Source organism: Carassius gibelio, chromosome B6 (assembly GCF_023724105.1).
Source record: "Carassius gibelio isolate Cgi1373 ecotype wild population from Czech Republic chromosome B6, carGib1.2-hapl.c, whole genome shotgun sequence".
NCBI classification, from domain to species: domain Eukaryota; kingdom Metazoa; phylum Chordata; class Actinopteri; order Cypriniformes; family Cyprinidae; genus Carassius; species Carassius gibelio.
This window is the reverse complement of record NC_068401.1, coordinates 24,732,617-24,744,860: the sequence shown is the minus strand read 5'-3', so window position 1 is coordinate 24,744,860 and position 12,244 is coordinate 24,732,617. Positions and strand designations below refer to the sequence as shown.

Below are 12,244 nucleotides of genomic sequence, written 5' to 3'. Positions count from 1 at the left end.
TACTCCAAATTTCACCATGTCCCAGCAAGTTATAGATGGAAAAATAGACATTCTTTATTAATTACCTACTTCAGTCCAAAATGAATTAACCAAATTACAATGATTCTGTAACGTTAAAGTAACCAACTGGATTATGGATTATGGAGTATGGATTATTGCAAAACCATGTATTATAGCAACCTGCAGCACGTGCACGACATGGAAATATATTCATAACAGAGATATGACCCAGCAGTCATTTTATGTTACAACCCTTATACAGTCTGCAGGGATATTCAAAGCTGGCCCAAGAGATCCACTTTCCTGCATAGTTTAGCTGTAACCTAATCAAACACCCCTGAGCATGCTAATCAATGTCTTCGGGATCATTAGAAAATCACAGGTAGGTGAGTTTGATGTAGCTAAACTCTGCAGCAGATTGGCCCCCCAGGTCAAGATTTGAGGAACCCTGTTACAACCATAGACAGTAAAGGTTACAACAGAGCAAATCACTTTAAAAATTCCTCCCCGCACACGAGTCTGTTATGATCATCCAATCAGAGCGCGCGGTGCCGGGAAACGCCTTCGGCTTGCCACAGGATTTCAGACGTCGCCATCAGCCATTTTGAGTGTGGCATAATCAAACAAACTTAATTAATCGATATTAGCCATTTTTAATTCATAATAATAAATGGTGTATATATTTATGTAGTATAAAATTATTAGTGACGTCTAAATAACAAACAAAAAAACAAAGCAGAGTCAAAGGCGTTATGAAACATACCTCACAACAGATGGAGGATTCGAGCTTCCAATATGTGCACGTGACACGTTCAACAGCTCTGCTCTGAATGTAAATAGTGTTACAGTAGACAGGGAAATCATCTGGTCGAAGGAGCTGAAGGTAACGAGAGTATATTTATATATCCGGTACGACTGCATGGCGAATAGAACAACTGTTTACAACTACGCGTTTTAAAATATACATCTGAAAAACAAATTGTAAAGATTTTGAAATCTGTGAATGTGTTTGATATGATGTGACATGTTGCGTAATACCAGTTGTGTAACCATGCGTGGACCAAACAGTAATTAAACAGAAAATTACTGAAAAAAATGCACAACCACCAAACAGGAAGCAATTAACGTTACCACAGGAAATCTTCAAAATTAAAGTGACTGTGAAATAAAGGGATTAATAAGTCATATTGCTATTTTTTTTTTTTTTCAGGTTTGAATACACCATGGCATTGAGAACAGCTTTTTCACGCCTGCTGGTGACCTCACAGAGATGTTGTCTGATTTCTGTGTCAAGGGCCCAGGGCTCTTCAGCCCCTGCAGCTCACGGTAAGAGCACTGATTCACAATAACATAACCATTACTTTGAATGATCATATCAGTCCTGAGGACATCAAAAATAGACAAAACTAAAAAACAGGACAGTTTTTATGGCACATTATTTCACTTTACAAACTGCATCAAGCTTTAGAATGAATGTGTTTTCATGTTAAGGCTTGGTAACTAAATCTCAAATTGTCTTGTCTGTTGGAGACAGAGAAGCAAGCGAAAAAAACAACGAAAACACGTAAATATCTTTCTTTACTGTTTTCCAATTGTAATGTTTGATTTTGACATCATGTACTGTACTTGAGCTAAAACGGAAGCTTTTTGATTTGTAGCTAAGGTGCAGTTTAACTGGCATGATGCGTTGGATCTGGAAGGACAGCTCACTGAGGACGAGATCATGATCAGAGACAGTTTCCGCACATACTGCCAGGAGAAGCTCATGCCCCGTATCCTCATGGCCAACAGGAATGAACGTGAGTGGAGCAGCTTGTCACATCTGATGTATTAGAACAAGGGGCAACAACCTTCTTGCATGATTAAAGTGATAGTGTTGAACACAAAGAAAGATATTTTGAAGAATGTGTATAAAATAGTTGATGGTAGCCATTGACTTCCATAGTATTTTGCATTCTTCTAACTAACCTAAATGATGGAGAATGGAGAATGTTTATTTTTGGGTGAACTATCCCTTTAATTCTTACCTTAGGTTGATGGTCTCTGTATTATAATGTCTTGATGAGAAAAGCCCTGAAATTTGAATCTGTGGCTCTGAACTTGCAGATTTCCATCGAGAGATTTTAAACGAGATGGGAGAGCTTGGTGTCCTTGGGCCCACGATTCAAGGTAAACTCAGACTTCAAAATGGGTGTTAATGAGACTGTACAAGAATCATCCTCATTAAACATCATATCTCTTAGGTGACTCTGATGACTCTGTTGTCCATGACACTGAATGTGCAATGTATTGTGTTGAAGGATATGGCTGTGCGGGGACTAGTTACGTGGCATACGGTCTGATCGCCAGGGAGGTGGAGAGAGTGGACAGTGGCTACCGTTCAGTTATGAGTGTCCAGTCCTCACTGGTCATGCACCCTATCAACGCATATGGAACAGAAGCACAGAAACAGAAATACCTGCCAAAACTGGGTCAGTCAACTGCATGCCAGTGCATTAAAATGCTGTAAAATATATTTGCATAGCTCAAAATCCCCATGGAAAATCAGTCGTTTTAAGATTAATATTAGTAATTTTGGTTTTTTTGAAAATAGTAATTAAATTTGAAATTGTGCACATCCCAATTATTCAGTAATTACAAATTATGTCTTCACATTTATCAAGTGCCCCATGTTATGTATGTGTCATTTTTCCCAGCTCGTGGAGAGATTCTGGGCTGTTTTGGACTTACAGAACCAAACCATGGCAGTGACCCTGGTGGCATGGAGACCAAAGCCAAATACAACCCCTCCAGCAGGACATATACCATCAGTGGGGCAAAAACATGGTTAGTGACCCTGAATAGTTTAGTTTAGTTAAGAGTCTGGCCTTGGACTCGCTCAATAATTCATATATAATATCAGAAATTCATTAAAAAGAGCTTTTCTACAGGAACAAATGCATGTCTTAGATTTCATTTGTGTTTTCATGTCAGCTAAGTTCTGTTTTAATATCATTAACATATTTTAGTTTGTATTAATATGTTTAAATCATGTTTCATTTTATGTGAAGGTCAGCTCATTGGATGGTTCTTAAGTCCATATTTAGATTTTGTAACTTTACCCTCTACGTGGTGTTTGTCTCTTGCTGGTTTAGGAGGACACTGAAATCTGCTGACCATCTGTTTACTTTAGTATACAACGTGAATCTGGCTTGACGTCAGAGATGTTTCTGTCTGAGCAGATTTTCCATTAATTTACAGTTACGTTTAATCATTTAGCAGATGCTTTTATCTAAAACCACGGTAGTACAACCGAAAAACATGAACTATACTGAAAAAATTGAAAATTTGACTATGCAATTAAATTTAAATATATTTTTATATCGAACTAATCAAAAAACTATTCAGTGATTCTATAATTAAATAAAATTCCCCATAGAAAAAATAAATAAATAAATTATAATGTAAATTTAAAGTATTTTTACTTAACACTTTTCACTTGCAGAACACATACTCACTTTACTGACTTCAGAAATGATTGTTGGATTTATTGTATTGTATTGTTTATTTATTAATTTTTTTTAGTGCATAACAAAATATGATGATGATTTTTAATTGTTTATATTTTAAGCTTGTTTGAATGTTTTTGTCTTTGGGAAAGGGAATATATTTGATTAAGTTCAAATCAATGTTTGATCAAACCAAAAAGGTGTATATAATATATATTTTGTTTTACTAATAAAAATTAGAACATTTTTCAATCTTGGTCCAATGTATCATTATTTTGGCTAAATTGAAAGCACAAATAAAAACAAAAATCACAACTATAATAACCCTGCGTTGTACACACAAATCTTGAACACACAGCACAGCTGAGTTATGATCAGCGCTTCTACAAACACTTCTTATCTGTGAGCAGGATCACCAACTCCCCGTACGCTGATATCTGTGTGGTGTGGGCCAAATGTGAGGATGGCAGAGTGAGAGGGTTCATCCTGGAGAGAGGAATGAATGGCCTGAGCACCCCTAAGATAGAGGGCAAGTTCTCCCTCAGGGCCTCAGCCACCGGGATGATCCTGATGGACGAGGTGGAAGTGCCAGAGGAAAACCTGCTGCCCCATGTGTCTGGCCTTGCTGTGAGGATGTTTGTCACTGTCATTAATGCATCACTAGTACTCCTGATCACACTTCAGAACAACTGCCTGAATCTCATACCAACCCAGATAACTGATACAATCACTGAAATGAAGTGGAAAAATTTACCATGCCCACTAAAGTGATTCTTTACTCTGTTGATATTTGATTAAACGTGTTGATTTCTGTAGGGTCCCTTTGGCTGCCTGAATAACGCCCGTTATGGCATCGCGTGGGGCGCTCTGGGTGCTGCAGAATTTTGTTTCCACGCTGCCCGTCAGTACACTCTGGACAGGTGAGCGGGTTTAACATTTAACATGCATATATTAGTACTAGTTGTTTTTTGTGAAAGTAAAAGTGTATATTTGAATAATTTTAATCTTAAGTGGGACAAATTAATAGAAAATTTTCCATGTATGCATGATTATTAATCTTCCTAATAAAAAATATTGACATGCATGTCATAATATGGCCAGGCGATGTAACTAATTTTTTTTTTATCTTTTTCAACTTTTAATGATAGTTAGGGTATCACTGACACACTGTCATAGTTTTTATGCTGGTTTTGAATGTTCACTTTTTTTTTTTTTTTTCTTTTTTTTTTTTTTTAGTAATTTTGTTGTGTGGTTTTGTGAATTTTGTTAATTTTTATTCATTTTTTTATCTCAGTACATCGAGGTAAACTATATGAAAATGAGAAATGTTGTCTTGGCATAATAGTAATAGTGTGTATATATGTGTGTGTGTGTGTGTATATGTATTTTTTGCCTACCATGAAAACACTTAATTTGAATAAAGTACATGCATTATTATTATTATATATTTATTTTATTATTATTATTATTATTCAGTCATAATGAAAACATTTACAGTTGTCTTAATCTGTATGTCAATCTTTGAAAATAAAGTGATTGTTAAAAAAAATAGTTTACTTCAAAATAAGCACCAAAAATAATGATAACAGTAAATACAAAGTGACTAATTAGTGCTTTTTAATAAATTAACACACAAGTTATATTTAAAAATCACAATAAATTATGAAATGAAACAAATATGAAAATTATACAAGTGTCATTACATTGATTACAGTATTGAGGAATATAATTAACTACTTATGATAGGGTTAGGTTTTGGTTTAGGGTTAGTTGCTTGTAATTACACATAATTTACTGTTATTACTGAGTATGTGTTCCTGTGTATGTTCCTGAATTAATTTTACTTTTAATTTCACCTACATATATGTAAATGATTGTACTATATAGAATCCAGTTCGGAGTCCCTTTGGCCAGAAACCAGCTGATCCAGAAGAAGATGGCAGACATGCTGACAGAGATTACACTCGGCCTGCAGTCCTGTTTACAGCTGGGCAGACTCATCGACCAGAAGAAGTGAGTCATTACCAAAGAGTCTCGGTTTTCGTTATTAGTTCAGTGTGTTTGAGAAAAACATTTGGAGGAGCCCAGAGCTCACAGCAGTGTTATTATTACAATCCGTGAGCCTTGTCAGATTAGACCCTAGCTGTCTCATTGTCATTGAAATTTGTTAATGTATTTCTCCAAAAGACACAATCCAGAGATGATCTCCATGCTGAAACGAAACTCATGTGGGAAAGCCCTGGACATCGCCCGGCAGGCCAGAGACATGCTGGGAGGAAACGGTATAGCAGACGAGTACCACGTCATACGCCATGTCTTGAACCTAGAGGCCGTCAACACATATGAAGGTACAAGGAGGAAAACATTTTTTTCATTTTATTTGAAAGCTCCACCTTTTGCCAGCAGAGGTCAGTATAGGCTTTATATAAGTTTTGCACAATCAAGGATGTAGTTTTTGTAGTTTTTTCTTGTTGTGCGCTAATGCAATGATAATAATTCCTGTTTAAACACTGATTTAGAGACTTTTAGTTTAATTTGAACCCTAAAAATTTTATTAAAATAATATTCTTGCTTTTCACAGGCACGCATGACATCCATGCTTTGATCTTGGGCAGAGCCATCACTGGACTCCAGTCTTTTACTGTTGGAAAATAAACCCATGTTCTCACTCAACAAGGTTGGAATGGGATATATTTACTGGACATCCATCCATAAGTGCCTCTGTGTGGCCTCGAATCTTTCTGTGGGTCTTAAATCTGTGTGGACAAATCTTCTACAGGATCTTCTCTCTATAGGTTACTGGATTGACATTAATTAAAATGTCACGTTACGAAGACCGTTGCATTGTGAAACCATGAATGATCTTGTAAGGTTAATTATTCAAAGTCATTGATCCATATTCTTCACTGGTACAATGATCATAAGAACTTAATAATGAAAGAGAATTCATAGTGGTTTCAAAATACTGTTGAAAACAGGGTTTTCGTCAAGGATGCCAAACATCCTGCTGCACTTTAGACTCGCTGTCTTGATCGTTGTCAGTGACTCTTGTAAATCGTGTCATTTATTGAATCCTGAAAATAAATGAAATGTCTGTGCATTCATTCAGAATAAAATCTAATTTGTTTATTGTTATTTATTTGCATTGTGAGTATGTGTTACCTAACAGTTAAACATTAATCGTTTTTATAATGGTGTCCATTTTAATAACAGGTTGGGAAACGCTACCTGATACAATATTTAATAACCAATAATTCTACATCAGACTATATAGTATCTGTCAGAATATTAGGGGAAAAAATAAGTATTTCTACTATTTTAACTCTTAAAAGCAAAATTTCCTCAAAAAACTTTTTTTGTAACTTATAATTCTACATTAGCCTATACAGTATTTCACAGGGTTATTATACTTAAATAAAATTGAAACTAAATCCATAAGAAACCCTTTGCCTCTTGAAATATTTTAACTGAAATTAAAAAAAAAAATCAGGTAGTTGCCAAGGCAACATATCTACTTTTTCAGTTTAAGTTGTACTAAAATAAATAAAACTGAATAAGAAATTATAAAAACTACATAGATATACAAAATAATAATAATAAAAACAAAAACATTGTTAGTATTTTATAAATACTACTGGTTTTTACCAGATCATTACAAAAATATTTACCAGAACATAAGAAAAGAACAAAATTGTTAATAGTTAGAAATGTATAACAGTTCCTGGTTGACCTTGAATGATCCGTGCGCGCGCCTTGATGAGATTAAGCGATGACGCGTCACCGTCCGAGAAAAGATCACGAGCGGCCGATGTGTGAGATCTTCAAACCTCATCACTTACAGCACAGTTTACCTCTCCATCTGAACTGAAACATGGCTGCGTTTAAAATCTCGTCCTTGAATGAGCTCAGTAATTTGTTTTACGGAATTAAACTTTGACATTAGGCCTACGAACAAATATATAGGCCTATATATTTTTTTTCCAAATGACATTATTCACAGAGTCTACTTGACTCGACAAATAGCCGCTGGTACTTGGGATAACCACCTGGAGGACAAGCAAAACACATTTTGGAAGTAAAATACAGGAGTTTTTTTTTTTTGTGAAATTCCAGGCAGTGGACAAGAATGAACCCCGTGAATATAACCAGTGTGAACGTGTCCGTGTCTGGGAGCCAGCACGCGTTCCAGTACGCCGTCTATGAGTCTCCGCTGTATAAGGAGTACAGACCTCCAGCCAGAGATCTCATCCAGCTGCCCAGAGTCTTGCTCTACCTGATGATGGCCGCCGTGGTGGTGCTCGCCGTCGCTTATGCCATTGTGGGACATTTAATTAAAGACCTGGCGCATGACATCTTGGGTAAATATACTGTAGTTACACTGTGAAAGGTATATAAATAATTAATAAATATGAATAAATCATAAAAAAGTAGCTGTTCAGTAGTAATAGTTATATATTAGGCCCAAAAAATGTATTTACTTACTTTCCCCAAAAGATTAGCCTATATAAATTATACGATGTGGTTCAAAATTCAGCTAAATGGACCACAAAAGCATCAAATTAGTGAAGAATGAGAAAATGATTCGCTTCATATTTTTGCAGATAGCATTTGTCTTAGTATAATGCAATGAATAATGAAAAAGTACTTATTTTAAGTATGGCTTTTGTGAAGAGACAGGATTTAGTATAGTAAAATACATTAATGAAGCTTATTGTATTACTGCATTACTAATATATATATATATATATAGAGAGAGAGAGAGAGAGTAAGAGAGATGATATGCCATGGGTTAAATTTCATATGACACTGAGATTAAAAAAAATAAAATAAAATAAAAATAACACACAGCAACAACAAATTCTTTACACTTACAGTAATGAGAATTTAAGGAAATTGTGTTTGATTATTATGAAAATATCGCACTAATGAGAAAAAAAAAAAACTTTATGGCACCTTCATATGCCTCAATTTTTGTAATGAATTTTTTCTGCTAAAAATGTTCTTTCACTCTAATTGCGGTCATCCTTATATTTTCTGTGTGTGTTCAGATTGGGCTTTAGGTCCAGATGAGGAGATCTTAAAGGCCAACAGTGAGGCAGGTGATGATGGTTCCACACACATGCCACCAGGTCTCACACACTCCCACCCCAACGCCTTCCACCTTTGGGATCAGGACGACGTGGTCATCCCCCTCTCTCCAGAGCACAGCCCCCAGAACAGCCCTCTTCTGGCTGCTCTACCTTTTATTCCTCACTTCTTCCCCTCTCCTGGTTCTCACGGTGTGCTCAACAGCCCGGCACTGACCCAAATACAGCTGGAGGATAACAAGAGCCCCAACAAGACACCACAAGAGGCCTACGTCTTTCCTTCACCTAAAATTACAGGACATAGTTCCACTTTCTCACACGTGTCATTCCACGAGAGGAGAGATGCGACTGATAAAGTTTGAACCACCGAACAATGGCTCACACGACACTGTAGTCCACGACTTCTTAAAGGAATAGTTTCCCCCAAAATGAAAATAGACTCACCCTCAGGACATCCAGGATGTAAATAAGTTTGTTTCTGCATCAGAACAGATTTGGAGAAATGTATCATTTGATCGCTTGCTCACCAATGGATCGTCTGCAATGAATGGGTGCCGTCAGAATGAGAGTTCAAACAGCTGATCAAAACACCGGCAGCCATGTCACACTGGAGCCCAAGACCGGTTACTCACTGAAGCTAAGCAGGGCTGAGCCTGGTCAGTACCTGGATGGGAGACCTTCTGGGAAAACTGGGTTGCTGCTGGAAGAGGTGCTAGTGAGGCCAGCAGGAGGTGCTCACCTTGAGGTCTGTGTGGGTCCTAGCGCCCCAGTGTAGTGATGGGGAAACAATACTGTCAACAAGCACCGTCCTTCGGATGAGACGTTAAACCGAGGTCCTTACTCTCTGTGGTCATTAAAAATCCCAGGATGTCTTTTGAAAAGAGTAGAGGTGTGACCTCGGCATCCTGGCTAAATTCGCCCATTGGCCTCCGACCATCATGACCTCCTAACAATCCCCATATCTGCTGATTGGCTTCATCACTCTGTCTCCTCTCCATCAGTAAGCTGGTGAGTGTTGGGCGTTCTGGCGCACTATGGCTGCCGTCGCATCATCCAGGTGGATGCTGCACACTGGTGGTGGATGAGGAGATACCCCCTGACAATGTAAGCGCTTTGAGTGTCTAGAAAAGCGCTATATAAAATGTAAGGAATTATATTTATTATTATTAACATCAAAATAATCCACACCACTCTAGTCCATCAATTAACATCCAGTCAAGTGAAAAGTTGCATGTTTTTAACTTCAAAACAGCTAAAATATGAGTCCTCTATCCATGATATAGCTTTTTCCAGGGATCTGAAGTATTCACAGATGAAGCATTTATACTGTCAAAAACAGTCCAAACCAGTTCTAAACAAATATGTCAGTGGATTTTGATGTGAGAGGACAACAGGGGATGCACTATTTCACTGGAGGGAACATTATTATAGATTATGATCAATAATCTAATTCTTTGATCAATGCCCAATGAAGATGTTGTCGGTATTTACCACAGTACCCTAAACTTTTCTATTTGACTGCAAAAGCTGGGCCTCAACCTGTGGAGAATGCGAGGATGAGTGGCTGTCCTCAAAACAAGTGCTGTTGACCCTAAATGACCTCAATAAGTGGAGAGTCATGTAAGTCCAAGCCGCATTACCTGGATGTGTTTGCCCGGTAATATAGGAGCAAAGCAAGAGACTGTACGATCACGTCTGTAGGATTGTGCCAATTCAGGAGCAGCCTTCCTCCTGAAGCCAAAAAACATCCTCAGAGCAGATTCAGTTCAACGCAGGATAACCAGCATACAATTTTTTTTTTTTTTTTTCAGTTTATGGATTTGCATGGAAGTAAAACTAAACCTGTGGCTATTTTTTTTAGGCTGCAGCCTCAACAACCATGGTTAAACTGGATTGGATTTAGAATCCAAAGTGTTATTGTCAAAGTTTATTAACCAGTGGCTGTTTTCTAAAATTATTATTTAATTCTCCAATGTATACACTGTGCTTCTCCAAACGGAACACTTGCAAACATAACATAAGTAAAAATGGAGAAGATATTTTAATATATTAATATTTAAAATAAATATATTTTAATAAAATAATGAAACATACGGCTTCATGACCAGTAAAATATTTTATTTTATTAATCTTATTTTTAAAAATAAAGGTTCTTTATTGGCATCTATGCTTCTATTTTAAACTTTCACAATTCAAGGTGTGGCAAAAAGTTCATCTTGGACCGTGTGTGTGTGTGTGTGTGTGTGTGTTGCTTCTATTTCCGTTGTGTTTAAGGTTTGCTGAATGCTATGTTTTGCACCATTAGTGGATCAGCTTATCTGACTAGCTGATCAAGAGCAAGAGTTAAAGAGTTTAGTAAGGATGTTATTATCAGATTAGACTCCTCTCCTCTGTGAGTTCAACCTGAGTGGAAACCAGTGACAGATATGGCAAATCTCACACTCTCATAATTTATTTCCTCTTGTAGTTTTCAAGTTATTTTACACATATTTATGACATTATTCTGAATAAACATGCTGTACTTGTTAATATTTGGACTTAAATGAAATCTGAGTGCTGGTGACCTCATCTGTACACCTGTTATTAATAATAAACCACATTCATGAAGCTTGCAATCATATTGATTGTGCTCTAATATTTAAAATATTTTATTTCCCCATTGTTAATCAGTCATAAACTTTAGGAAACGTTTTCTTTTTAGTCACAGAAGAGAGGAATTTAATGTAACATAAGTGGGGTTTGGTGATTACAATTAAGCAATATAATGATTTGAGCACTGTAAATAGAACAAATAAACCTATTAGATACCGGTAGTACAGTAGTTCACGCTTTAATGCCACAGGCAAGAAATCACGCTGCAGGTGGGTTGAGAAGGCTTAGCATTAGACTAATACTAGAGATCTACATAAAACTGCAAACTGACCTGGTTGTCCTCCACAGTTCAAATCCTTCTACAAGATAGTAATGGCAGTTTGGTATAACGAAGAAGAAAAAGATGAAAACAAATGTAGGCCGATATAGACATTATGAATGTTTTAAAAATCACATGGGGGGATCTGACATCAAACATTTGGAAAGAAATTTAGTTTTACAAAATAATGTAAAAGATGTTTTTTATTCTGGTCTGGATAGATTGTAGGATTGGTCACGTACCTTATATGCACCAAAACTGTGTCTTCCTTTCATACCTCTCGCGAGGCTTAACATAATTATAAAAGCAAAACTAAAAGGCCCGCATAGAGTAAGGAACTCTGTGGATTCACTAACTGTTAAATCAGGGATTAGGAAATCATTTAGATTAGACCAGATTGAACTGAGGACCGAGACACAGCATGTGCAGAAAGGATTAAGGCCTGCATCCTGAACGCCAATGATATCATGTGATGGCCGGGATTCATCGGATTAAATCATGATGCTTGCATTCACACCATTACTGTAATGTATACATATACATTTTAACAGCTGTTAGGGCTAAATATTAGTTTTAGAAGTTTCGGATTTCAAACATCTGTGCACATAAATATTACAGGTATGTGGGGGAATAAAAAGCATATATATATATATATATATATATATATATATATAAACATCCTGTTGAAGTATGGCCATAATAAAACAAATAAGTCTCTTGGTTTATTTTAAATTAGTCTGGCCCCAAGGTGGAAGTAG

At 36.6% G+C, this 12,244-nt stretch overlaps 2 protein-coding genes across 3 annotated transcripts; both read left to right on the top strand.

The window, feature by feature from the left end:
• Positions 1–738: 738 nt before the first annotated feature.
• LOC127959141 (glutaryl-CoA dehydrogenase, mitochondrial) lies at positions 739–6,623 on the top strand. Of its 2 annotated transcripts, none has more exons than XM_052558143.1 (12): positions 739–883; positions 1,211–1,326; positions 1,535–1,564; positions 1,659–1,799; positions 2,107–2,169; positions 2,301–2,471; positions 2,697–2,826; positions 3,899–4,115; positions 4,305–4,408; positions 5,376–5,501; positions 5,676–5,836; positions 6,070–6,623. In XM_052558143.1, exons 2-12 carry the CDS (start codon positions 1,224–1,226, stop codon positions 6,141–6,143), a joined length of 1,320 nt encoding a protein of 439 aa, XP_052414103.1. In that variant the 5' UTR covers positions 739–883; positions 1,211–1,223; the 3' UTR covers positions 6,144–6,623. The 2 variants fall into 2 exon arrangements, with proteins under 2 accessions (XP_052414103.1, XP_052414104.1); XM_052558144.1 differs by lacking the exon at positions 739–883 and adding an exon at positions 886–909.
• A 132-nt stretch (positions 6,624–6,755) lies between these two features.
• Positions 6,756–11,219, top strand: LOC127959144 (uncharacterized). Its single transcript, XM_052558148.1, has 2 exons — positions 6,756–7,846; positions 8,537–11,219. Exons 1-2 carry the CDS (start codon positions 7,615–7,617, stop codon positions 8,935–8,937), a joined length of 633 nt encoding a protein of 210 aa, XP_052414108.1. The 5' UTR covers positions 6,756–7,614; the 3' UTR covers positions 8,938–11,219.
• Positions 11,220–12,244: the final 1,025 nt, after the last annotated feature.

Excerpts from the sequence above, each read along its gene's own strand:
- LOC127959141 (XM_052558143.1), top strand. The coding sequence starts at position 1,224 with ATGGCATTGAGAACAGCTTTTTCACGCCTGCTGGTGACCTCACAGAGA. Across the intron at positions 2,827-3,898 it reads ATCAGTGGGGCAAAAACATG|GATCACCAACTCCCCGTACG; the intron begins GTTAGTGACCCT and ends ATCTGTGAGCAG. Across the intron at positions 5,837-6,069 it reads GGCCGTCAACACATATGAAG|GCACGCATGACATCCATGCT; the intron begins GTACAAGGAGGA and ends TGCTTTTCACAG.
- LOC127959144 (XM_052558148.1), top strand. The coding sequence starts at position 7,615 with ATGAACCCCGTGAATATAACCAGTGTGAACGTGTCCGTGTCTGGGAGC. Across the intron at positions 7,847-8,536 it reads CCTGGCGCATGACATCTTGG|ATTGGGCTTTAGGTCCAGAT; the intron begins GTAAATATACTG and ends GTGTGTGTTCAG.